This window comes from Penicillium crustosum (genome assembly GCF_028827405.1).
Source record: "Penicillium crustosum strain IBT 35664 chromosome Unknown utg000005l_segment0_segment0, whole genome shotgun sequence".
Taxonomy (NCBI): Eukaryota; Fungi; Ascomycota; class Eurotiomycetes; order Eurotiales; family Aspergillaceae; genus Penicillium; species Penicillium crustosum.
Window position 1 is genome coordinate 306,276 of NW_026623126.1, and position 25,894 is coordinate 332,169.

General features: G+C 47.4%; 9 protein-coding genes across 9 annotated transcripts; 5 read left to right on the forward strand and 4 right to left on the reverse strand.

Moving 5' to 3' along the window:
- Positions 1-156: 156 nt before the first annotated feature.
- N7487_010800 (uncharacterized protein) lies at positions 157-813 on the forward strand (the record flags this gene model as incomplete). The annotated part of the gene is made up of 2 exons (XM_056878530.1): positions 157-266; positions 564-813. The coding sequence occupies 2 exons, from the start codon at positions 157-159 to the stop codon at positions 811-813; spliced, it is 360 nt and encodes a 119-aa protein (XP_056723849.1).
- Positions 814-2,978: 2,165 nt separating this feature from the next.
- Positions 2,979-4,035, forward strand: N7487_010801 (intradiol ring-cleavage dioxygenase; the record flags this gene model as incomplete). Its single annotated transcript, XM_056878531.1, has 2 exons — positions 2,979-3,597; positions 3,704-4,035. 2 exons carry the CDS (start codon positions 2,979-2,981, stop codon positions 4,033-4,035), a joined length of 951 nt encoding a protein of 316 aa, XP_056723850.1.
- A 590-nt stretch (positions 4,036-4,625) lies between these two features.
- On the forward strand, positions 4,626-5,876 carry N7487_010802 (MBL fold metallo-hydrolase; the record flags this gene model as incomplete). Its single annotated transcript, XM_056878532.1, has 5 exons — positions 4,626-4,798; positions 4,845-4,875; positions 4,931-5,061; positions 5,116-5,377; positions 5,442-5,876. 5 exons carry the CDS (start codon positions 4,626-4,628, stop codon positions 5,874-5,876), a joined length of 1,032 nt encoding a protein of 343 aa, XP_056723851.1.
- Positions 5,877-6,827: 951 nt separating this feature from the next.
- On the forward strand, positions 6,828-8,924 carry N7487_010803 (uncharacterized protein; the record flags this gene model as incomplete). The annotated part of the gene is made up of 4 exons (XM_056878533.1): positions 6,828-7,448; positions 7,499-7,763; positions 7,839-8,551; positions 8,613-8,924. 4 exons carry the CDS (start codon positions 6,828-6,830, stop codon positions 8,922-8,924), a joined length of 1,911 nt encoding a protein of 636 aa, XP_056723852.1.
- Positions 8,925-9,361: 437 nt separating this feature from the next.
- Positions 9,362-10,724, reverse strand: N7487_010804 (nitrilase; the record flags this gene model as incomplete). Its single annotated transcript, XM_056878534.1, has 3 exons — positions 9,362-10,189; positions 10,252-10,285; positions 10,417-10,724. 3 exons carry the CDS (start codon positions 10,722-10,724, stop codon positions 9,362-9,364), a joined length of 1,170 nt encoding a protein of 389 aa, XP_056723853.1.
- An 828-nt stretch (positions 10,725-11,552) lies between these two features.
- N7487_010805 (nucleotide triphosphate diphosphatase NUDT15) lies at positions 11,553-12,135 on the reverse strand (the record flags this gene model as incomplete). The annotated part of the gene is made up of 3 exons (XM_056878535.1): positions 11,553-11,729; positions 11,782-11,987; positions 12,048-12,135. 3 exons carry the CDS (start codon positions 12,133-12,135, stop codon positions 11,553-11,555), a joined length of 471 nt encoding a protein of 156 aa, XP_056723854.1.
- A 980-nt stretch (positions 12,136-13,115) lies between these two features.
- On the reverse strand, positions 13,116-14,709 carry N7487_010806 (uncharacterized protein; the record flags this gene model as incomplete). The annotated part of the gene is made up of 3 exons (XM_056878536.1): positions 13,116-13,381; positions 13,450-14,540; positions 14,561-14,709. 3 exons carry the CDS (start codon positions 14,707-14,709, stop codon positions 13,116-13,118), a joined length of 1,506 nt encoding a protein of 501 aa, XP_056723855.1.
- A 2,320-nt stretch (positions 14,710-17,029) lies between these two features.
- N7487_010807 (uncharacterized protein) lies at positions 17,030-18,328 on the forward strand (the record flags this gene model as incomplete). Its single annotated transcript, XM_056878537.1, has 1 exon — positions 17,030-18,328. The coding sequence occupies one exon, from the start codon at positions 17,030-17,032 to the stop codon at positions 18,326-18,328; it is 1,299 nt and encodes a 432-aa protein (XP_056723856.1).
- A 2,179-nt stretch (positions 18,329-20,507) lies between these two features.
- N7487_010808 (putative choline sulfatase) lies at positions 20,508-22,330 on the reverse strand (the record flags this gene model as incomplete). The annotated part of the gene is made up of 2 exons (XM_056878538.1): positions 20,508-21,866; positions 21,920-22,330. The coding sequence occupies 2 exons, from the start codon at positions 22,328-22,330 to the stop codon at positions 20,508-20,510; spliced, it is 1,770 nt and encodes a 589-aa protein (XP_056723857.1).
- Between the last annotated feature and the right edge of the window lie 3,564 nt (positions 22,331-25,894).

Below are 25,894 nucleotides of genomic sequence, written 5' to 3' on the forward strand. Positions count from 1 at the left end.
GCGGGGAAATAGCTTTCAATAACATGTAGGTCTATTGGCCAATATGTAGTTTCCATTGACTGTTCCCGTCTAGCAAAGGGGTTCGGCTTATTTTCGGTCGATAATTTTAGATCGGCATAACGGTATTATCAGAGACAATATATGCGTCCATTCAGGATGGGGAAAATGGTCAAATTGTCGATCCCGATCGACCCGGCCAAATCTGTGCCTGTCCAAATGTGGAAATATCTGGCTAGCGTCTTCCTAATTAGGGAATATACGAAAAGGTGCCTAGCTCGCTTTTAGAATTGAAGAAATTGCTGTCTTCGGGCACTGCCACGAACAAGAAGTCCCCCCCACACTTCTCGGTCAGCCCAATAATTGCTTCACCCAGCTTCGTTGAAAGTTGAAATGCCTCGAGCAATTGAGCGCCAATACGCTATAGAGAAACCACCTCTAAGCGACAGAAGTAGTCTCCTCCGACCACCAGGATATGGCCATCCTACTGGGAGACGTGAACGAAGGGACAAACAGCTAGCTAGTTCACATCTTCGACATCGAAGGCTATAACATCGAGTGCGCAGACAAAACAAAGCCAACAAGAAGGTTTATGTGACCCCAAAAAACCTCTTCACAAATTACAAAATCGACTTTGGCTACGACGACGCCAAACATACCCCGTATCACAACAACCGCAAGCCGAAGCTGCTAGACGACCACGAGGACGCTTCACCATCGCCTTCGGCATCACCGCCCTACAGGAAATCAGTTGCCACCAAAGCCAGCACCAGCAACCCGGAAGAGCTTGAACCCGCGGAGAATTGGACCAACTGAATAAACTATAACTATGCCCAGGTGTTGTATCAATAAATGCGACATGTTAGTTCTATCAAGTACACTCCATCTCTTTAAAAATGACTGCTATCATCAATGCGACCGTTCGTTCTGATAATCTATTCTGTTCTAGACCAACCTTTTTCTCCTAGGATTACTTCATTTATTAGCCCCAGAATACACTAATTAGCGTTTCGCAAAGCCCAAAGCCCATCTTAGGCGGCCTCTATAATCGCTATATTACGACCTTCCACTAGGTATATAATGTTCAAAGTAGGATGTAGGACATAGTAGCTATATAAGTATATGTTTCAAATTCAAATAAAATCCGACTACGAAAAAGGTCAATATTAAAGTTTTGACAAGATACCTAGGTATGTTTTTAGGATTTGTACAGGAGTACTACTACTTTCTAAATAAACTTCTATGATTTATAGATCATCTAAATAACCCGTTTTCTCTCGTTTTTAAACGTGATATCGAGAGGTAACTAGCAATTGATTATAACTTATTTAAAGTAATAAAATACTCCCTTTAGTATAAGGCTTAGAATGGTAATTTTAAAATCCTTAAAAGGGAGTTCAACTTCTGAATTCTCGGCATATTTGTACTGTTTGGGGCCCATTCGAGGGCCCATTAACCTGTAGTGGGCTTCTACTTAGGCCCGAAGGTGGGGCTCAAAGCCCAGCCCCTTTGCGGGTTGGGTTGGGCTATAGGCTTTATGGGCTTTGCGGAGCTCTAACCCTAAGCTAGCTTTGGACTTACATCTACAATATTGCCGCTGTGCACTCCTAGGAGCGAACTAGAGGGAACTAGGGCGCATTATCATGCCTATGAGGCAGATAGACTAGTTTTTTCTCAGCCGACCATTTAGTCAGACCTAAGCCGAATTCCAAAGTTTCTGCCTGAAGTACGGAGTAATGTAATCACAAAATGGATATATACTACTGGATCTCTCCCTTCCCATTTCTCTGCTTCTTCACTACTCATCCAATGAAAAAGCCTGCTGTGGATACATATCGCAGAGTAAGTTCAGCCTTCATTCACTGCTTGGCCCACATCAACTGATCGTCCTCCAGATCGGCATTTTTTAAATCCTGAGTGCCGTATCAGTCGTTTCCCCTTGACACTCTAGGGAAACCTTCGTCAGGTGGCTTACTCGAGACGAAGGATTTAATCTTCTCGGACTTATGGGAGAAGAAGAAAGACTTGATCGCCAAGTTGTATATGGAAAAGCAATGGCCGGCCGTTGAGGTAGTTTATCAAAATGTTCAATCCGACGATTTCCAAGCAAGGTGAGAGAAATCACTATGTCCCCCAAGACCGGATCAAACCAACCCTGAATTAAAACTTAAGTATTAAGTAGGCTGAAGAAATGGTGCGTAATAAAGTGAGCATGTCAAGCTCGAAAGAAGAGCCACACATCCTTAGCCAACGAACTAGAAGTGATCAAGCGTAGGCTCTCAATCCAAAAAAATCCTGCTCTCATTACAAAGAGAGAGAGGCCCGCCATGACTGACCCGTACAAACAATCTACAGCATCCTTGAAGACCTCAAATGGCCCTCCCCGATGATTCAACAAATCACCCCAAGCCCCTGAGAAGACCATGTCTCTGTACCTGACTGTACCATCTACTCAGACCAAGAAACAAGAATTTCTTAAAACCACTTTCTCAGGGCAGCCACACACCTGCCCTGTCTGCGGGAGTAAGGAAGGTTTGGTGAGAAAGTACGTTTGGTGAGTCCAGCACCAAGTATGGGTGGTTGGGTGTTTCACGAGGTCACTGAGGCTGTCTGTTTGACCCATGTGTTGATCGAAGGTTGGTAAAAATTCGTTAGGTGGTCTTCAGGGGTACTGTATAGCGTTTTACGGCGCTTCACTTACAAATACACCCGAGTTACCATATGAAACCCGTGAAGAAATGGGCGGATATTGAATGGGCCTTTCTGTGGGTCCACAGTGCTACGTACATAAGCTTGGCTCGTCAAATAACCTTGTATTGATTTGAAAAGGTGCTAATTGATGCCAAGAGTGATAGTCCCGTGGGGTTACGCATATTTATTACGCGGCTAGAAACTCCAGTGTATATATACTTGTCTACAAAGTGTGTGGGAGATCAACAGTCGATCCATCTTCCACCTAAGGCATTGGCTCTCCCCGGATCATGCATTTTTCCAAGCTTTTGGCCGTCGCCAGTCTTGCAATTGTGGCCCTCGCCCACCCCGGGCCTCACAGCCACATTTCTAAAAAGGAAGTCGCTCGCCGAGATGGGCTTTCCAAACGCTGTGCTAGCCACGTTGCACGTTTCAATGAGAAACGCTGGAAGCGGAACACTTTCGGTAAACGTTCCCGCGGTAACACCACTGTGCAGATTCAGACCGAAGCACCTTATTACGAGGTTATCCAGAATGATACCTGCGTGTTGACCCCTGAAGTGACTGAGGGACCGTATATCTGGCCGCGCTCCCAGACCCTCCGTCAGGATATGACCGAGGATCAGCCCGGTGTTCCCCTGTGGCTGGATGTTGGTGTGCTGGACATGGCTACCTGTGAGCCTTTGGAGGGTGTTCTGGTCGACTTTTGGCACTGCAATGCCACCGGAAGCTACTCCAGCTTCACAGGACTGTCACCTAACACCGCTTTCCCGACGCTCCTGGAGCAACTCAACATCACTGATTTCGAAATTGGTACCACGGACATCCACACTGACGACACTACCTTCTTGCGTGGAATGTGGCCGACTGATGCCAACGGCATGATGGAAATGAAGACCATTTTCCCAGGTAAGCTTCACCCTCTACATCACATGGACTCACCCTTTCCATATCAACCTGGTATTGAATGAATTGCTTAATTTGGCTGTCATTAATACCGGACGCTTTTGCGCAGGATTCTACATTGAAAGAGCTATCCACATTCATGTGCAAGTTCATACCGACTGGACCATTCGTGAAAACGGCACCATCGCCTACGGTAACACAGTCAGCACCGGTCAGGTATACTTTGAAGAGGAGCTTGAGGAAAAGATCATGGCTCTGGAGCCCTATGCCTCACATACAGAGATTAACCGCACCACCAATGCTGCCGACACTGTCTTTAGCGAAGACACTGCAAATGGTTACAACCCCGTCATCTCCATCGTTCCTATTGACGGCAAGGATGTGACCAAGGGTATGGTGGGATACATCACTGTCGGGGTAGACACGACCGCAATCGAGTAAGGAGGATTGCTCGATTCTAAAATTCACATGGGGAATTTAGATGGCTTTGTGTAGGCATGTGATGCTGGCGTAAATACGCCAGTATATCGAGGGTAATTCATCCTACCTGTTTTGTAATTTAGTTATATTATATAACAAAGCTCCCCCAAAAAAAGAAGGACAGTAGTAATGCTATCAACTACCTAACTATCACAGTATAAATTACCCTATAGGGCTAATCCATTCTGGGTATCCATGGGTAGCTTACGGCGGGGGTGCGTCAGTGAGTAATCAGAGGGCATCCAATTCATGGAATCCATATATAAGTACTCACGGAGGACTCCCGAGGTCCCGGAGAGTACTTATATCAGACTTGTACAACTATTTTAAACGCTTACAAACAAGAGCAAGAAGCCCACCGTCCAATGCTATCGTTTAAGTACTCAAAGATCTAATGACCATCTCGTGGATATCTACATACAAGAAGTGTAATATTTGAGGCTGAAGCGAGATCATGTCAATTGTGATGTCATGCATACGTAGAATTATATATAAGAGTCCCTAGGGCTATAGTGCTTGCTTTTCCTAATCTCGCTACATACTTATATACCATGAAGCGTATCTTGATTGACCTGGCCAGGAATTATCCTCCAGCCCGAGACCTTCCACCGCAGACTTCCGCCCCAGTTCAACTTCCTCCAGCCAAGGCGACGAAGCTTACTCCATCCAAGTCAGGCGAGGAGAACGCAACCCTGTTCTTCGTGGGAACGGCCACAACAATCATGTGTGTTCACATCTAGAAAGTTGTCAGCATGTACTAAATAGAGCAGAGAATGGACTGGAATACGGATTATAACTGATGTCAGCTTTTTATGTCGACCTTGGGAGCCAAATGCTCACATACTGATCGTGTTAGCCTAACTTCCTTCACGCAGGCGATCATGTCCACCTTGGTCCAGGTGTGTCAAGTGAGCGCCTCACCAATCCGGCCATCGACCTGCACGATCTCCCTCGGATTGATCTGGTCCTTCTCTCCCACTATCACGAGTGAGTTTCGGAGGCTCGAGGCATTGAGAAGATTACCAACGTTGATCTTTCCAGGGACCACTTTGATAAAAAGGTCGAGACTACATTGAGGCGTGATATACCCATCATCACTACACCACATGCGAAGGAGCATCTCAATTCCAATGTGCACGACCCTTTTACATCCGTGTCTGCGCTCGATCCATTTGAGCAGGTTGAGATTAATATTGAAGGCACAGAAGGGCGAGGACAGCCCCGACTGCGTGTAACGGCGATGCCAGGGAAGCATGTACCTCACAACCGAATGGCAAGGAAACTCAACGCGCTAGCCAATGTGGTGGGTAGAGTTTCTTCTTCGAGGTATTCCTAATTAGATGGCCCTCGAGCTAACATACCAACAGTTTCCCCCAATCACTGGCTGGATGCTCGAGCTAGGCCACGGCGGCACCAACACCGCAGACTTCTCCTGTGGTTATCGCATCTACATCTCAGGGGATACCCTGATGGTACCCGAACTGCATGAAATCTCTAATCGATATGCAGGCCAACGGATCGACTTGATGCTCATCCACCTCGGTGGCGCGACCGTTCCTTCTCCTTTGGTAGGAAGACTAATGGAACCACTAGCATTGACGGCTACTATGGACGCAGAGCAGGGGTTTCAATTGATTCAACTGATCCAACCAGACGTTACAATCCCGATCCACTATGATGACTACGACGTATATGCGAGCCCACTAGAGGATTTCAGGCGGATCATCGAGGTAGTGGGGTTAATGGAGAAGGTTGTGTTTTTAGATCGTAGGGATCAATATTGCTTTCGGGTTATGGAATAGGAGGGCTTAATAGTAAGACATTGAGATTTTATTTAACTACCCCGTCCTCTATATGTGTGTCTGTGCTTGAGCTCAGCCCTGGACGCGTTGGTCGGGGGCTGAGAAAAAGGGCCCCATCACATATTTCAAGTGCACCATTCTTGGTATGGGGAATGGCACTTTATACGAGAATTATAATTTGCTTCGCCCCCAAAAGAGGGTCCTTTTTTTTTTTTTCTTTTCTTGTCTTGGGGAATTTGGGGGCGGGTTTATAACCGCAGTACGGTATGTGGTAGATGACGAGGCTCATACATGGCTCGTGTTCCATTCTCCATATCAAAAGTATTCGATTTTGAATGACTGATTAGGAAATTGCAGGGCTGTTCTTTCAAATCTTCAAATACTACTTCGTACAATTATGGATAACACGGTAAACGGGAGCCGCTTTCGATATCTTAAAGCCTCTCACCGTGGTCTTGGCGTCCGATGCATCAAACAAGCTGTTTTACTGTTGTGCTTTGACTGATTATGCATCTCGAATTTATTCTCTTATCTCGGTACACATGTAGTACGGCTCTACATACTAAGGTGAATAGCTAGTGACGTTCGTAGTAGATTTCAATACTTGGGACAGCGGAATCTCACGACAAGGCAATCTGTCTATATTGGCCTTGACTGCCTATAGATATCGGATATGACATGCTAACCTACAAAAATGTAAGCTCTTTGAGTGGGACTACATCCCAGGTTATAAATGGTGGATCTCTTTTACACCAAGCGGTCATCCATTGTTTACCCCTATATATAGAACAACCTCTCCAATCATCGCCCGTCGACCCCAGGTCCACCAAATCAGCCTCTTCCCCTCTCTTTCCCTCCCCTCCCCCCCTTTATTTGGGCTCAAGATCAGAAGCAGTGATGCGCAACCTTTTTAAAAGCAAGTCGCCTTCGAATCGGACAAATCATCATTCTATGCGAAGCGCCGAACAGTTGGCCCGCCCCGCGTTTGCTCCACCAGACCCCAACGTACCCAACGACTCAGACCGGCGCTTTTCACAATTCGAGTACTCTGCTGGTCCTGTACAGAATCAGCCGCAGACTCTAAATCGGTCACAAAGTCAACGTCAGAAACCTTTGAGTGACCGTTCGACTGTCAACGTTGTCGCCGACGACTCACAGAATCGCAAAAAGGGCCGTGTCGAGCGCAGTGTCTCTGTCAAGGGCAAAACAATCTCCCTTCCTATCTCACAACCTACCTCACCTGGAATTTTGCATCCAGAGACCCTAGACGAGTCCGAAGAGTATCCGGCACATCTCCGCCATTCCTACGCGGAGAACCCTTCACCTCTGGCGCCACAATCTCTCGCCCACCAACAGCAATACCAATCGCCCCAACGAGGTCCCCGACCTTCCCATCCTGCTCACGCCCAAGACAATCCCGAGTGGGCGCAGAAACCGGTGCAACCCCTTTATACCAAACTCCCGCGGTCCGGCACCGATCCATCTCTCCTTGAACAGTACGTCCGACCGTCGCCAACCGATATTGTCCCCGAATCACCACGCTACGCGCCGGAACATCTTCTTCGGGGACAGGTTTTCCCCCTACCCAGGATCCGGTATTGAATACCCGGCCCCCATCCCAGCAGACTCACGAGCCGCTTTCCCCGTTACAGTCCGTTTATCCTGACGCCATGCAGTCTTCCGTGCAGGCATCACAAAACCAGGGTCAATTTCAGCAGCTGGACAGACAAAAATCAACAGGTTCTCCGCAGCAAAATCGGAGTCGGCAGGGTAGTGTGTCAAACAACATGCCTGATCCCGGACGGAGCACACCCACCAATATACACCGCCGCGAGGATTCCGGGGATGTGGACCTGCGGGCATTGATCCAGAAGCATGACGAACTCCGTAAGGAATTTTTTTTTTTTTTTTTTTTTTTGGTTTGAATTCGAGGGATGATTTTTGATAACTAATAATAAATAGAGGCCAAGTATTCCAAGGTGAAACGATACTACTTTGAGAAAGATGCGCAGGTTCAGCATCTCCAGAACACGGTCGCACACCAACGGATGGCAGTGTCGCGTACCGTACTTGACGATAATGAATATACCAACCGATTCCAGCGACTTGACGGAGCGATTAAAGACCTAGCATTCTCCGTGCGCAAATATTGGCGCAGTATTCCATCGTGGCTGAATGGAATGGTCACCGACGATGCTTTATCGGTTGGCACGAAAGAAATGACCGCGGTCGGACGGGCGGTAATCAGCCGATGGCTAGTAGAAGAAGTATTCCAGCGTTATTTCCATCCATCCTTGGATCCAGCATTCAGTGTGCAGCTGAAGAATATTGAAATGAACCTGCGACGGCAGCGAGCGTCATCCGAAGAAGACCGCGAGAATGCCTCTGCGAGACTTTCTTACTGGCGCCGCACGACCTTTGACGGACTGAGTGATTCCTTATCCGGACCTGAAGCCCAAAAACATCGCGTTAAGCTAGTCGAGAATCTCATCGTGGAACTCGCTGCCTTCATGGGATCCCAGCTGCACGAAATTGCATTGCCAGATCTAGAAGCAAGCGTGCGGATGATCGTTGAGAACTCAATCAACATCATCGAGAAAATCCCTCTCGAAGCCCGCGATGTCTGCGTCGATTACTTCCCACCGGGCATCTCCCTCGCTGAGCAATACATGAAGGTCGAAGGCCAACTACCCGCACTGAGCCACCCGCCCCCCACCACCCTCAGACCAAGAGCAGCTCGAGGAGCCTACCGCGGCAGAGGGAGATGCCTCATCCGGCTCAACTGCCGGAGTGTTAGAGAATGGCTCACCGGCCCAGCAAAAGCCCAGCAAGAAGTCCATCTTTGGCGCCTTGATAAGGGGTAAGCATGCCTCCAGCGAGATCAGTCGTCCGGCGCCGGCGCCTGGACCAACCGAGGACAAGAGTGAGCCTGCAGAGTTAGCTCAGAGCCACCCGCGTATCCGGTTTGCAGCATTCTTGGCCGTTGAAGTGCGCGGCAAGGGTCCTGCAACGGTGCTGATCAAGTCGCCTGTGTGGCTGGTGGAATAAACGGTACCTAAGTGCTGCTAGATTAGATCGGGAATCGCTGGTAGTGGTTCTCGATCTAAAAGGATTGAGGGTGTACATAGAGAACGGACAAAGCTGATACATGCTGGCATGGCGACGAAGATCATGACTTGTTAATATCCATTGATATCCTGAGGCGTTTCAGTCGTTCAGCGGTGGCAGTTTTCAGTTGGGGTTTGGGGTCGAGTTATATTCTTTTCTTTTCCTTGACGACTAGAATCTGGGATTCTCTGATGATTGTGCTTTTTTTAGTAGAAAGTTTTTCAATTCGATGTTTCTTAGCGGCATTCTTTGTAGCTGATCCACGAACTCATATACCTATTCCTCTTCTTCGTTTCCTTACTTTCACTCCATATCCAACGTATCCAACACATCAATATGCAACCAACACCATATACCCTACTCACTAAACTAACTTCCTACAAAGGAGGCGGCGCAAGATCCAACCCCTCAACCTCGAATTTAAACGCATCACTCCGTGAATAACTCCCAGCAACATCAAGATCCAGTCGTCCACGCTCACAATCATCCATATCAATGCGCGCGATAGCCAACCCATCACCGGCGGCAACAGCAGGGTTAGACTCACTTGCCGACGTGCCAGGTGCGGAATCAGTTACAGCAGCATCGCTACTATCCGGCACATCATCTGTGCAGACTTCCCACAGCGGACCGGCAAGAACCTCTCCAAGCGGTGAGACAATACAACTTCCACCACGACAGACGTAATCCAATACGGACTCCGAGGGAGCCAGAGGATGCCTATTATTCGACGTGGAGGAATTTTCCGGCTGACCCTGACTCTGACCCTGGGACTCACCGTGAGCCTGTGGCCAGACAATTTCATGCGGTCCCTCAGCAGTGATGGACAGTTTCCTTTCAGGATGCTTCGATTTACTCGCAGGAGGATTTGGATTTGGATTTTGATTCGGGCTTGCACCGGTATTCCCACCGGTAATCCACTCCGGCAGCTCAGAGCCGCGCACGCACTGGTTCGCCGAGAGCACGAAGCAGCGGCCTTCTATGCCGACGGTGCGCATGAGCGGGAGCCAGGTAGAGCGGGCGTCAGCCGTAGGAGCAAGATAGATATTGACGTTCTGGGAGTACAGACTCTGACGTAGGAGAGGCATGTAATTTTCCCAGCAGATTGCCGAAGCTATGGTTAGCGGGATACCGTTTAGGGTTGTTGTGACGGCACGGAGGGTTGAAGGGGAACCCTGGGCCCAGATCATGCGTTCAGCGGCCGTCTATTAAGGTCAATATAGGATCAATAGTAAAGCGGGAGAAGAAAGGATAAAGAAATCCATACCGGCATAACCTTCCTCCTCTTCCCCAAAACACCTCTAACAGGATCAACATAAACAACAGAACAATACAAACTACCCCCTGCTCTCTCCACCAACCCGGTAACGATAAAGACTCCTGTTTCCCTCGCAACACGCTCAAGAAACTCCCTCGTCCCATCCCCCGGAACCTCTTTCCTTCGGCAATCTCCAGCTTGCGACCAATCCACTCATCCCCGGCTCCAGCCGGCGTGTCGCCTAAATCAACGGCTGCCTTGAAGTACGCGAGAAACTGATCCCGGCCGCGCGGGTGTCGACTTCCAACTGCGGAGCCGAAAGTGCATGTCCGCGGGTATCCGCCTAGATAGGCTTCCGGGAAGAGGAGGAGATGCACACCACGGCGGGCGGCAAGGGCTGTTGTTCGTTCGAGGGCATGGAGGGTTTCGGTTAGAGAATCATGTGTACGGGATTGGGCGACTGCTACTGTAAGAGAGGGCATTTTGGGATTGATATTTGATTGTAGTATTAGAGTTACAGTTGGGAAGAGGAGAAGACAAGGGACCTCGGGAGTTGGGTTGGACTATGACGTGGAAATGGTCTTTGAGGGGAACCATGGATGCTTGGAAGCTTGGCTGTGGGGTAACCGTGGACTTGATATCGAAAAGGATAGGTAGGATTATAGTGGGGGCGAAGTGTCACAATATCAAAAGTATTCAAGATTTGAAGAATTATATTTTGGCGAACTTCTTTCGCGTTATGTTTTGGATTTTGAGATATCCTCTAGCTCTACTACCGCGGTAATAACCCGAGAGTCAGTCATTGAGCCCATACCGGCATTGAAAATATTAGATGTAGTCCGTTGGAATGAATGTGGGGTCTATTTTCCTGCTTCACGGGGCCGTAACATTTGGAGCAAATATCGCAATCGACACAATCGAGACATTTCCACCTAGTCACCGTAAATTGTCTGAACAGCTCCAGGCTCTTCTTAGGAGCAAGGATAAACGGTTTCCTTATCCGGAGTTACTATCGGCTTAAGATTAAAGCATCGTACCTAACTACAAATATAGTTCCAAACCCTGTGGCATACCGCGGAACTTCCATCATACCCAATACGATCTATTCCAGAGGATGTAACATTCTCAGGGTGTTTCCCATTAATATTGAACCAATTCCGATATACGATATAACTAACATCGTATGCAAACTTATTATCGAGCTCCTTATTGCTAAATTGAAAACCATACCACTCTGCGGCTGGGGATGGTTTATTCGGTTAACTTCTATTTGAATTAGAGAAAAACGCCTGGATGCGAATGGCACCCTTTTATCCACGACTGGCACCGGCCGGGTGGAATCCCGGTCGCTGCTCGACGAGATTCACTAGTGGCAGAAACAACTTGCGATGTTCCTTCGGTCCATCACTATGTATCGGACTCAGGTACGAACGGATCTCTTCCCAAGTCACCCATTCCCACCGATCACACTTCTCGGGTTCCATCAACTATAAAACATCAGTCAGATATGTAACAATATAGACAGCTCTGATTACTGACCTGAGGCTCGAGATTGTCCCCAGAGACGGTACATCCCATGAAAATAGTGACATAGTGTTTTCCATCATCGACCATCACATCATTCGTTGTCGTAAGGAAACGAAAGTCCGAGACCTTCAGGCCAGTCTCTTCAAGGACTTCTCGTGCCGCGCAGTCTTCAAACGATTCTCCGAATTCAAGATGACCTCCAGGGAAAGCCCAGGTACCTAAGAGAATGGTCAGATATCCCCATAACACAAAAATCACACAGGGTAGCGACAACCTACCGGCACCGTGGCTATTCTTTCGTCTACCGAGGACCACCTGACCCTCCTTGTTAAAGACAAAAACACCGACTCCGACCCGGGGATTCATATTGAAATCTGAGAGGCGTGTTCTGCCTCCGTTTGAGTCCTTTCAAGAGGAAAGAGCGGGAATGTTTTAACCAGGAATAAGGATTATGCCAGGTGACTTCCGAGCTGCCATGCTAGAGGCTTCTCGAATACTGACCGTACATACGGTATTCATGTCTGCCACAACGATACCCCACTCAATGAAAAGCGTCAATTTAAAATACTCCTTCAGCTGCTGCAAACTGCATACTTGCATCCCTGCCCAACCCCACCCGGGATTTGACCCATATCGCTTTTGCTGTATCGCACCATCCGGCCACACTTGTGTGAAACTAAAATGCCTTGAAACAACTAGCATATGTGTGCTGACAGTATGTCCCACTATCCTCCCCGGTGTATACCTATACGGCACGGGAGCCATATCATGCGCGTCATTTCAAATCGCCGGTCTGGAACCGGATACATCTCCGGATCTAATGCATGGCCAATTGACTTTTGGTGTGTTGTTTGGGGGCCTTACAGCTCCGTGTCTAAACCCAAAGCAAACATTTCAACTAAATTGTGCCGTGGTGATCCTTCGGGCTCCTGAATGTAACCGAAGAATCTTGATCAATCTGGTTGATCGCCACTTTCCTGCAGGTGCTGAGATGAATTTTTCACATTTGTACTGGGAGGCTCCATCACGTGCATTTACCAGTACCCTGGCATCCCTCATGTCTGCAGAAAGAATTATCGGATCGTTTCCCTTTCGGGGTTGCTTATGCAGGACGAAAGTACCACTAAAAGTCTGGGGCTGAGACTCTGCAAATCGACTTTCATAGATCAATGGTCGCTTTACACATGACCTTACGGCGGATTCTATAAAATACATTGGGGAGTTTTCCAGATTTGAATGCAATTTTTGGAATTAACTTTCAATTGAGATGGAGTTGAAGCGTCTAATAGTATTGGAAGCTTACTCTAATGATCCAGTTTTATATATAAAATCTAACTACGCATTTCTTATGAGCTCCCGGTTTCTTTTTTAGCTTGAAGTTTTGCTTTCCTTTTGTCACGCCATGCAGTTCCAAATTGGTATTCAGCGAAGACAAGCGGGGAAATTACCAAACAAATGAGACCGAGGATGGTAAATGCCCACCCGGTACCAACTGCTTGAATCATAGGCTCGATTGCTGCTGTACCGGCCGTAGAGAGGAGACAACGCGCCAGGTTCATACTGGCTGTTACACCAAAAGACTTCTTCTCGAACAAGTCGACGACAAGGGTTGCTGTGATGAAATAATTAGCCTCATGCTTCATTTTGATAATAGATGTTAGAAGCTAGAACAAAACTTACAGAATGCTGCAAGAATGCAGGTATCAAATCCGCCGACAAAGAATGACAGGGTAATAGGCGCTGCGATGTGAACATGGTATCGAACGGTCCAACCAAATGCAATAGTAGTAGCAATAAAGACGATGATAGGAATGCGCACTGCGCGAATACGAGCATGCTCGATTCTCTTTACTTCTTTCGGGGGATTCTCGACCCCCTCGGACTCCCGGCGAAGCTGCTTCTGGTAGTCGAGATCAAGCATCCGTCCAACGAGTAAGCTACCGCACAAGGATCCGATACCATTTGAGATGTATGTGAGACCGATGTGAAGCTCGCTGAGCCCATAGTCACGAGCATAGATAGTGGATGCAGCGACAATGCTCATTTGCCAAACGGTGTAGCAGATTCCAGGATACAGGATACAACACAGAACATCGAGCTCTTTCATGATGAGGATCGGCCCAATGAAATCGATTTTAAATAAAGGTTTTTGTAGAGGATGATCCCTTTGCATCCCAGATGGTTCCAGAAAGGGAAAGAGGGGTCGAAGATAACGCGGAAGCAAAACGCTACCGTCCCCTACGTGCGAGCGATGGGTCTCAGGAATGAAAAATGCAATGATAAGAAGCATAGTGGCTGACAGTCCGAGTAGAAAAAGAAAGATGTTGTGCCAGTCGGTATACTGAGCCATGATACCACCTATGACTGGTCCGAATGCTGTACCGAAACCAGCCAAGGCACTATATATGCCCATGAAACCACCTCGTCTGCTAACATGAATCAGGTCACTGATCATACCTGCGCCGAGTGCACTGGTTGAAGCAGAGCCGGTGGATTGAAGCGCACGCAGAATAAGCACAGCCGCGTAGTTGTTACTTAGTTTCAGACCGATACATGAGCCCACATAGAATGACAAAATGATCATGTATAATCGGCGGCGGCCCAGACTGTCGCCGACAGAAGCCCAGATTATTGGGGTAATTGCTTGGAAGAGCAAGTAGCTTGTAATCGTATAGTTGATGGCTGAAACGGATACATTTAAATCCCTGGAGATTTCGGGAATTGCAGGAACATAGACAGATGAGCTGAGTGGACTCAGGAGACCTGTGATGCTTGCAACGGCGAAAATAACGAGTCGCTGCGGGTAGCCAAATTTGCTATATGATGCTGCTGGATCGTCTTGTGGGGATGAAGCTGCGACGTCTTCTTTTTCTGAAGGGGGGATGTAGGTTCTGCCACGACAGTGATCTTCTCATCCACAGGAGGGTTTGATATCGACATGATCGTGATTTGACAAGTTTTGAATAATCCAAAAAAAGAAGATCAAGGTCGATACCGAGCCACAGAGTGGGCAGTAACGATAGCGTGAGGTATATTCTTTCAAACGAGGGTGATGTTCAAGAGAAGAGTAGCTCACAGTCCCAACGGGGTGGTTTCCCCTGTGTAAAGATGAGCGTTGACGCTTTAGTGATTCCGCTAGGTTTCTCGCCATGGAGAATGTTTTTTTTTCCTTCTCAACTAGGTATGCATGTCTAGTGTTGAAAATAAAATTGCGGTCCCTCCGCTAGGGCTATTTAGGTAGCGGGTAGTGGGGCGCATACGGTCCGTCCGAGACAGATCACTCTAGATCGCGGCTCGTCGAGTTTTACGCTTCGGACTCCGTCTCTCTTAGGCTTCAGCCTCAACGTTGGGTTATGATCACCGGGCTCGATTGGGATCACCGGTTTGACAGGTCAAAATTTTCGTGGACCGGAAACGGGTCCAAGTAGACTACTCCGTACGGAGTATGTAGTTCGAGGGTTACTGATGCATGTTTTATCTTAATCTATTCAGTAGGTTTTTATAGTAAGCACTAAAAGGTCTAGTGGCTGGGGTTGGACAGGGGTGGAAAAAAGCGAAAACTCAGTGTAACTCTATCTGTTGTACGAGATGCGCCAGTACAATTACGCATGAATCATGGGAGCGTACTGGAAATCTTGTCGAATTGCGCTTGGAGAGAGGAAGAAACGAACTAAGTACAACATATAGATCTACGACTAGAGTACTGAAATATAGAGTGGTCATGTGACCGTTTTTACTGGCACAAAAGAGAAAAATACCTTTAAGCGAAATCACCCTGGAAAGCATGGAACAATGTGTGTATTTTTCTCCATACATGTAGGGATGAGACTATCACATCGAAAGTGGGCCATAGGTCTGGCGCTGATGCCCTGATATTGCGCTGACCTTATCAATCCCCTGTCGCTTTCAACGGCACGGAGTAAACTCGGCATAACCTAGCTTGCTTTAGGCTCTACTTCGTGTGCCCTGATGCCTCATTTATCCTAGTCTCGTACTTTTTAGCTGAAACGTGGAACCAGACATCACGGGATATACCAAAGGGAGAAAAAAAAACCTCAAATTACTTCACATGCCAATTGTTCTAGCAGCCCAATTAAGTAGACCTTTTCTCGGCACCCGCCAGTTCCCCGTACCGGAATACTCACCGGCTTCCTTTTCGCTACACGGTGCACGAGGGCTCCTTTATGGAACTTACCTATAGCTTAGGATCGACTTTCATTTAAGTCACCCGCAGTTTGTTTGTTTGTTTTTTCTCGTTTAGCACTGTTGGGTGAGGTGCAATGCTCTCACAAAGGCTTGTATGATATGTACTCCATACTCCGTAATAGATATATTCTGCTAAGAAATATCGCTCCAGGTCATGCTGCTTCGGCCTAGTACAGTTTCGCTGATTTATGCATTAGCAGGCGGAAAAGAAAATCAAGTATCCACCATTACTTGGCATGCATATCGTTCAGTTTAATTGTATAAATAAATAGCAGTAATGCCAAGAAATAGTCATTTTAATATGTACTTCATTAGCCCGCTAAACCTATTATGTAGCACTCCGTACGAGTATACTCCGTAGATGCATTTTCTTTTACATGTGATTTAGTACGCACAGTCGTTGAGGCATCTGCTGAATGTAGGGGCCAAGAAGTGGGGAGAGAGTTGATTGCTATGGAGCGAGATCTGCAGACATACGGAGGAGTTCATGCCTGAGGTACCAACTGTATGGCCTAAGTCCAACAACAACAGTGCAGAGATCTCTACCCTCATAATAATACAGTGAATCGTACGAAATACTATGGGATATTAATAATGTAATAGTGGATTTAATATTAGTACTCTGCACGGAGTATATGATTTAAACAGAGAATATAGGGCTTGGCGTGCTTACAATATAATGTCAGCAGTACAAAGCAGCGCGACCCAGAGCGACATTTCTTAGCTGAATATGTCTAATATATCACTTATCAAAGAGTTTATTCATTTCTTTTTGTAATCCCCGGTTCAAAAGTACGAAAATTAGAGATCTAGATACTGCTGACCGTGCTATGTGCAGGATTCATGCAAGTAAGCCCTCTTTCTGCGACGTCCCGAGATCTATCAGTCATCTACGGAGGTACTTTGGCGTCTGTATATTTGGTTTAGATGCGTATTGCTAGTGATGAGACCTGATCAATTCAAACAAGTCTCATCCATGAAAAGAATATAAAACCCGAGCCGGCCTGCGCATCTTCGTTCAACCCTTCAAAGAAGTTTCTCTCTCAATCACATCATGAAGCATATCTTTGATGTTGTTATCGTCGGCATGGGCCCTGCTGGGCTTGCTGCCGCCGCCAAACTCGAGGATTCGGGTCTTTGCTTTGCTATTCTCGATTCTGGGAAGACGGCCTCCAAGCGAGATAGATACGATGCCACAGATGCCACTAGTGGTAACGGAGGTGCTGGGCTCTTCTCCGATGGCAAGTTCTCGTTCTTCCCCTCTGCAACTGAGTTGTGGACACTGGAGGACCAAAATGCCTTGAAAGAGGCCTACACGTGGACCTGTAACAGGCTCGGTGCTGCGGGTCTTGATACACCTCCCTTTCCTGATAGCCCCAAACAATACGCATACAAGGGTCCCGATGCCTTGAAGGAATTGGATTTCGTCTTGAAGGCGTACCCATCTGATTATCTTTCCTTGGAGGCACGAATGGATCTTATCGATGATATGGTCGGCTGTATCAGAGGCCAGATCTTCAACGAGTGCCACGTTGACGATGTGGAATATGATGCAGAGGCAGACAACTTCACGCTCAAGGTTAGAGATGTCAGCAAGAACAAAAACCGCGCTTTCTCTGAGCTCTATGCTCGTCGAGTCATCATCACAACCGGCCGTTTTGGGCCTCTGGGCAACGGCCTGATGAATCTTACTGAGCATTCAAACTTCCGCCGACTAGAGGTTGGATTCCGTATTGAGCAAACGAGTGATCGGGCTTTCTTCCGGGATATGAAGCAGCTCGATCCCAAGCTACGATTCCAGGAGACAGAAACGGGCATGGAATGGCGTACATTCTGTGTTTGTCGCCAGGGAGAAACAGTGCTGACTGAGACCAAGGGTCTTTGGACTGTTTCCGGACGCTCAGACTGTCCACCTACTGGCCGATCGAATTCTGGCTTCAACACTTTGATCCTTGATGAGAATACCGCGAAGCACTTAACCCTGCCGGTTATTAAGGCTATGATGAAGCCCGACTCTCACTTTGAGCTTCCGATGACAGGCCTTCTCCAAGAAGACGAGTCTGTTACCGGTAAATTCGACAAGGTCTACGGTCGCGAGTTGCGTCTTGCCATGACCAAGGGCTTGTCGCGTCTTGCTAAAAAGTTCCCCGACCTGGGTACGGACGAGAACGCGAAATTGATTGGACCTACTTTGGAGGGTGTTGGATGGTATCCTAAGGTCTCTGGTCGTTTGAAGCTGCTTGATGTCCCTGCTTATGTTTCTGGGGATGCCTGTGGTTTGTTCCGTGGTATCGTGGCTGCAATGATTAGTGGACATTACTCTGCTGCTGCTCTGATGGAGGAGATGGTTTGAATCGAATGAATAGGGGATTTTGTTTAGCCTTTTGTTTTCTCTTGTCATTCAAAATTTTCCTATAGCTTTATTTTACAACCAAATTGACGAGAGAAAATGATACCCCCTTCAAATAATCCCCATACAAAACGGACCTCCGTACGGAGTAATAAGTTTGATGTTTAGCTAGTACTATGCTATGAAGTGTGATTGCTTGCCAATAGGAGGCAATAAAGCCTGTGTTCTTTGTCCACCTTCTGCCTCTTTCTCTCTTCAGTCTTTCCCATATCAAATGCTTTCTATCCACTTATTTCAAGGATGAATGATATTTACACAGAGAATAATCTCTTATATAAGATGTGACTATGGACTGATGGGGGGATATTAAATCGAAGCGAGATAGAACAGAGACATCCTTTGCACGGAGATTCATTCATCTAAATCTCTACAATATGGCGAAGATGGAAAAAAGGTAGCCTTACACTCATCCTGGTATCCGTCTTCTCTACTGATCCAACTCGACCTTTCATCTAAAAGCACCACTATATTGCGAGCTGGGTCAACCTTGGCTAAATTCTCCTCCCTTCCTACCCATGTCCAGGCCTCGGACCCCGAAGAGGTAAATCGATCTAAAAATGCTTTACTCACAGCGAGGCGGTCGATGATTATAATCCTGTCAAACTCCGTGATCAAGAATACTCCATCCTCATGCCATATACTTGTCACCGATCGACTGGAGCTTGAAGAAGAGGTGGATCGAAAGCCTACAGGGCATATTTACGACTACGTTCACCCGAGAGAAGATTAACCTTTGAGTCTTGCTTCTATAAACCATGAGCAGAATTGTTTCAATTTGAGCTGCGCAAAACAACATCGATCTTCCCGAATCTGTCCCTTCCCCGAATACCTCACAGTCGTCGACTCTCTCAGCACTTACCATATATTTATTTTTCACTGTGAAATTTCCAATGCTATCATAGCAACTATTGCGACGGGAGTTTGGCATCAAGTACACAACCTCATGCTCTGAAAAGGAGCACAGCAGTGTCCGAGCCGGTTCATCGCCACCATCTCTACCCAACCGGTGTCAATTTCACGGTGAAATTTAGACTCTGGGCGTTCTGTTCTATATATGGCCTCACAGTCTGCTTTAGACTAGTACTCAAATCTCTCGGTACCCCAAGCCTCCTCAGCTGCCGCTTCAGATTCGGGCAGACCTTTAGATTTCTGGCGGTTATCTCGGACGACCCGGAGCTTGAAGGGGCTATATGACTTGATATATGGCACTCGGTTCCCTAATAGAGGTGATCTCCTTGCCCGGTCTGATTTGCCAACAATGCCTAGGCCATGACAGCAGACATAGCGGATTAATTCATCAAAGGCCCCTCATTCGACTATTACTAGGCCCACCCCAGGAAAACAAGGGTCGTTCTTTCCCCAAGAGCCCTAAACTGGGTCCTTTCCTGGATTTGCCTCAACTTATCACTCATGTCTGAATTCAGGGATTGTTCAGAAGTGAAGGTTGTGGACCTCGTGGAGAAAAGGTTTTGTTTAAGCTCCTATTTGCTTGATCTATTGCCTCTCGCTCACTCACGTGCGTCTCATACAAACCCTCTTGATTGCCCCCGTGCCTTGGGTTTCCGGTTTCATATCGATTTGCGATGTCTCGGCAGGCAAGCGCGTCCATATTCCAGCACTTCGGCGAGAAGTATTGCTTAGTACCATCGTACTGGAAAACAAAAAAAAAAACAGCTTAAAGAAAAGGTGGAACAACAATACAAAAGCCCAATTGACAGTCTGATTGCATATTGTATCTACCTAATGTGAATCCAACACCAGCAATTTACAGGGCAAGACACCCAACCCGGGGGACCAAAAGCACAACTATGTACAAAATGACCCATGCAGCCACAACCGACCCGCATGGAAAGATGCAAATTGGGGAAATAAGTCCCGGGTATAGCGCGCGCCTTAATATGAAAATGTGAATGTAAAAACATGTGAAAAAAACATGAACATCACCGAAAAAAAAGAAGGGAACCCGAAATAAAACGAATGCCGGGAATTCCGTGAAAGAATAACAGAAATGATGATGCTGAAGTGCAAGAGAAATGAAGAAAATAGAAAATGCAATCAATCAAATATTTTCAACGAATGTTCAAGCCAATAGGCATATTCACGAAAAACATGATTGGGTGATTTATGCAGACATCCCATTGGCAGCAGCAGCTTGTTGGAGTATACGGGGCCAACGCGAGATCAGTTCAACATCGTCGAGGGCACCCTTGCCCTGGTTGCGCACATACTGGGTGCTAGGGTCGGTGCGCGGCTCGTAGTCCCACACGGTCTGGGTACCCTGGATCAAGGCAGAGTAGACCAGACGCCGGCGGCGCTGGGAACGCAGTACATCCTGGTGGATCTTCTCCAAATCCCAACGGGCATGGGTTTCCTCGAGGAAGAATGCCAGAATCTTAGTCGGGTCGGTGGTGTTGGGCACTGTGGGCGGGAGCTTGCCGGGGCTCGGGGTGCGAGGGGGAGTATTCGAGGGGAAGGGGTAGTCTGCCGTGTTGGGGCGCTGAGGGATTGGCGATGCGTGCGGAGTATCGTCTGGAGTTGGCAGGTTGACGGATGTCAAGTTGGTGGGCTTGGCTGCGATGGCTGCGCGGGTAGAGCTGGATGGGATAGGTAGGCCGGCTGCAAGATTGGTCCTCTCCTCCGGGTCATTGACGAGATCATAGAGCATAGGCGGGTCGATGGTCGAGTAGATGAACTTCCAGCGGCCGCGACGGATCATCATGAGAGGAGCCTGGGTGCCCTCACCCATGTACTCGCCATAGACAGTATCAGTGCGGAGACCTTCGCCACCGGTCAGATACGGCACGAGGGAAACACCGTCGAGAGGAAGCTCAGAGATAAGTTTGGCACCTGCCAATTCAGCGAATGTTGGGAGGAGATCCATGGTGGAAACGTTCTCGGACACACGCTTCGGCGCGAAGTGCTTGGGTGAGTGGACGAGGAAAGGAACACGGGCCGAATTCTCAAACCAGGTCATCTTGTACCACAAGCCGCGCTCGCCAAGCATGTCACCGTGATCACCGGTGAAAACAATAATGGTGTCGTCAGCCAAGCCAGTGTTTTCAAGAACACGCAGCAACTTGCCAACATTGGTATCAACGTATGTGCAGGCGGCATAGTAGGCGCGACGAGCAGCACGAATGCGCTCGTCGGGCATTTCCTTGTTGAACAAGTCGATGCACTTCAGCACGCGCTGCGAATGCGCATCCTGCTGGTCGTGGGGAATAGCTCCGTTCTTAGGCAGCGGAATCTCAACATCGTTGTACAGGTCCCAGAACTCCTTGGTCATGGCGTAAGGGTCATGAGGGTGGGTCATGGAGACAGTCAAGCAGAAAGGCTGCTCGTTGCGCTGCCGAACATGGTCATACAGGTATTGGGTTGACTTGTAAATCACCTCTTCATCGAAATCCAATTGATTAGTGCGCACAACGGGGCCTGCCTCCATCACGGAAGACATGTTGTGATACCAGTCGGCACGGATGTCCTGCATTCCAATTAGTACGGTACTACAGACGGTTGTTCGTAAAATTGACGTACAGGTTCATCCCAATTGACCGACCAGCCGTAATCACCAGGATAGATATCACTGGTCAGACGCTGTTCATATCCGTGAAGCTGGTCCGGGCCACAGAAGTGCATCTTTCCGGCCAAGGCTGTGTGATATCCCTCTCGGCGGAGATAGTGGGCATATGTGGGGGTGTCCGCGGGCAACTCCGCCGCATTATCGTAGGCTCCAATTTTGGAGGGCAGCTGGCCGCTGACCATGACAAAGCGCGAGGGAGCACACAGTGGTGAGTTACAGTAGGCTGAATCGAAGACTACACCGCCCTCGGCGAGCCGGTCTAGATTAGGGGTCTTAATGGGCGAGTTCTTGTCATGCAAGGACAACAATGGCGCGGCCATTTGGTCGGCCATGATGTAGAGGATATTGGGCTTCTTGGTGGCCATGGTGAATATCTGGTTCAATGGACGGCCAATATGTTTAGGAATTTGGAATTAAATTATGAGAAAAAAAAAAGGAAGGAAGAAGAAAAGCGTGGGAGAGCGGCTGATATATGAGGTTGAGAGAGAATGTGGGGAACAAAGGAGAGAGAAAAAAAAAGATTAAAAGATTAAAAAAAGACCAAAATAGGAAAAGAAAAAAGGAGATAATTAGATAATTGAATAATTCCAGAGAGACTGGGGGCTAAAACTGTTGAACACATGAAGGCCAAGACTAAAAGGGTGTTGTATTTAATGTAATATTTCCCCGATACACGATGAAGATCCTATTTTTTTATTCCTATTTGACCATCAACCCTGCAGAATTGCTGTACATTGTACATTGTAATTGTATCCCAAATCGATTAGTCCAAAATAGTTCCCGCCTGCAACGGAGATCAGGGGACATGATCCGGTACTGACGTACTCCCCCGCAAGGACGATGGGATCATTCGAAGCATCGATGGTGTGATTTTCGGAAGAACCTGTATGGTAACATAAGACCGAACTACATAATCCCGAGTGCTACCTTTACGTACATAAGCTACAGTTTTTCCCCTTTAGCTGCCCAATTGAATATTTGTCATCTTTCTTAGCAATAATTGGATTGAAAATGAGAATGTCCAGTCACAAGACCAGTGATTTTTATCGATTGTAGGTAATAAAATCCCATCGGGCTAAGTGCCGAGTCGCCACTTTACAGGCACTATGGGGGTCGTGTGCGGTCCAGGTGTTGCATCTGTCACATTGGGTAAGTTATAATACAATCACAATACCAACCGTGCATGTAAAACCACCATTCATCTCACCCCCTTCAAACCAATAATTTCAATTAAAACATATCGTGCCGAAGCCGAGGGATTTAATACAAAGTCTAGCTTCAGTGCAGTTCACACGCGCACTCGACACCGGAGTGGATAACGGCATGGACAGCCCACGCCCATGGCAGCGTTTCCAGTGTGACAGGACCCTGTAAAGGCTAACCTGTTTCAGCTTAGTGAATCCCAAAGCCGACCACTAGTTAAACCTTGGGCTCCACAGGATCGTGTCACTGCCGTTTCAACCAATTAGTCGAGTCCTTATCCTCCTGGGATAACCCAACAAGGTTAGAGGCGAGGCTTAGGGGCAGAGGTTCCACTTGCTTATCTTAACGCCCAATCACACCGCAGTATTTGACACTCCCAAGGAGGGAAAAGAGACGTCGTGAAAGATCCAAGATAGCGACGGAGTAGTCCGCCGGTGGGATTCTTACTCCTTCGGATTCTTCTATTTCTTCTATCGTTTCTGATAACAACCCTCAGGAAGGAAACAAGGAGAGGGAACGTAATGTATCATCACCCCACAATGAGCAATCCCCCTTTCCGAGCACGCCATGAGGGGCGGTCTAAGATCACCCCCGGATTTACAATGTTTACGTATGTACTCCGTACCTTGGAGGTGAAACACAGTCACCGCTGTTTCTTATGCACGATGATTGCTATACAAAGTATGTCCGATATGCTCCACATGGCCACGTCTGCATCAACGTACACATTTCCAGCTCAACATGGGATGGTTTCACCCAATGTAGGCTCATGATGTGCATAGACCTTTTATTCTCCAGTGCAGTGCGGTGCATACTCCTTGATCAGTATCTTTTCCCCGACGCATCTGACAGGTTTTTTATTATATTTTTCATAATTGGTTTGACCACGAGTATCATGGTGAACGGATAATTCTCTGGTAGGAAAATGCCCCGTGGTCTCGTGATGTTAATGCTGCTGGAGATTTCATTCATTCATCCATCCATAATGACTCGACATACAAAGTCTATGCTGCTCAAATTACAAAATTGCATCTCCGTCAAGGCCCCAGTGGCCATTATATCTTCGAGGGCACTGTGTCGACTCTGTCCCTCTTGAATTTTGTGGACGAATATATCGTTTGACAGAGCCATAAGGCTCCATCCCATGTTCGCCAACAGGGCCTTTGGAGGGGTCTGAACACTGAATCCGCGGTGATGATTGCCGTATCGATGATTGTTGGCTGTACAACACCCATGATATTCAAGTCATTGTGGACATATGCCCAATCAGGATAGTCTTTTTATCCCCGTGTTCAAAAAGCAGAGCACGAGCTTATTTGCTCCCTCGAATCACGAGTTTTATTTTTTACTGCAGTCTGCATTTCGGCGATGCCAGATGCCTGTTTTTCCGAGGGCTCTAACTGAGATCAGACCTCGTGTTAGGGCTGTACAGGCCCAATTTATTGATGAATAAAACCATCATATATGTTTCCCTTTATTCTTCTCTCCTTAATTACCCAAGAATATCTGATGCTCAAAAAAACATGTCATTTGTTTACTTGTAGCTAAAACAAAATCTTGATCTTGCCCACTGTGAGGAAAAAAGGAAAGTGTCTTCGCAATCTTTGCAACCCAGCCCAACTACCCGTCTGTCGAACAATGACCCTCCATCTTGAGAATTATCGAGCTCCCCGTAGATTCGTGTTGATATGAGTTCAAAATCACCAAACTCTCTTAGCCTCCCAGGGCTCATTATCTTCTCGGTAGCACAATGGCAGCCCTGATGATTCCCGACCTTGTTCTTCCCATTTTTAGGCTGCTGCCACATATTCGGGTATGTCCTCGTATCCCCCTCTGGCTTGTCCAGATTGTGTTCGAGGCCTCATCTGGCACTCCGAACTGCATTAATGACAGGGCAACACACCTCAGAACTTGGGCGAAACTTCTTAGTTCGTAAAGTTTCAAAGGCCCTATCTCTGTTTCCAGTCGTATCAAAAGCGACTGCGAAATATGCATCCCCTAATTGTAAAACTGCTAGTAGCCCAATTTTCTTACCAGCGGCAGCGATGTGCTTTTTGGGCAGGTCATTGTTGCACGCTTAGCCTTCATGTTATTTGGCAGCACCACGAAATCCGTTCGGTTACCAGATTTCATTTGCTCCATCTCCGCAGCGGAGAAGCATGTAAGGGTCGGAGACTTCTTCGGGGTCGGCGCCTCAATGTTGGCCGGGGGCAAAAGGAAAGTCCGAAAAGTAGAAGATGAGGTAGTTATTGAAAAAGGGCCGGGAGAGTATTTATAGAGGTAGGGTCTCAGAGATGAGGGATAGGTATCCAACAGTGACTGGAATTGAGAACGCCCACGACATGACGGAAGTTAGTAACAGGGCTTTTTGCTCCCTCGTGTGTATATACTGATCTCGAATAGCCAACAGAATCATGCTTTGATGTACTTAGGTATCCATTCTAGTATATAACTGATGCATGTAGATCTCTTCCGGACTATCGAGAGCAAAAGAAAGAAGAAGAAGAAGAAGAAGAAGAAGAAGAAAAAGAAGCAAGAGAGATAGTTCCAGATGATAAATCTACATACCGCCATAGAGCCCCTTTATGCTCCATGGAGACAGAGAGATCTTAACTAGAAGCAAGCACCTGGGTACCTGCAAAACCTTGCCGCCTTGCTGCCTGATGCATATGCGTCAATAACTTACTCCCGGGGGGTATCTTTATCAACGTAGATACAGATGAGTT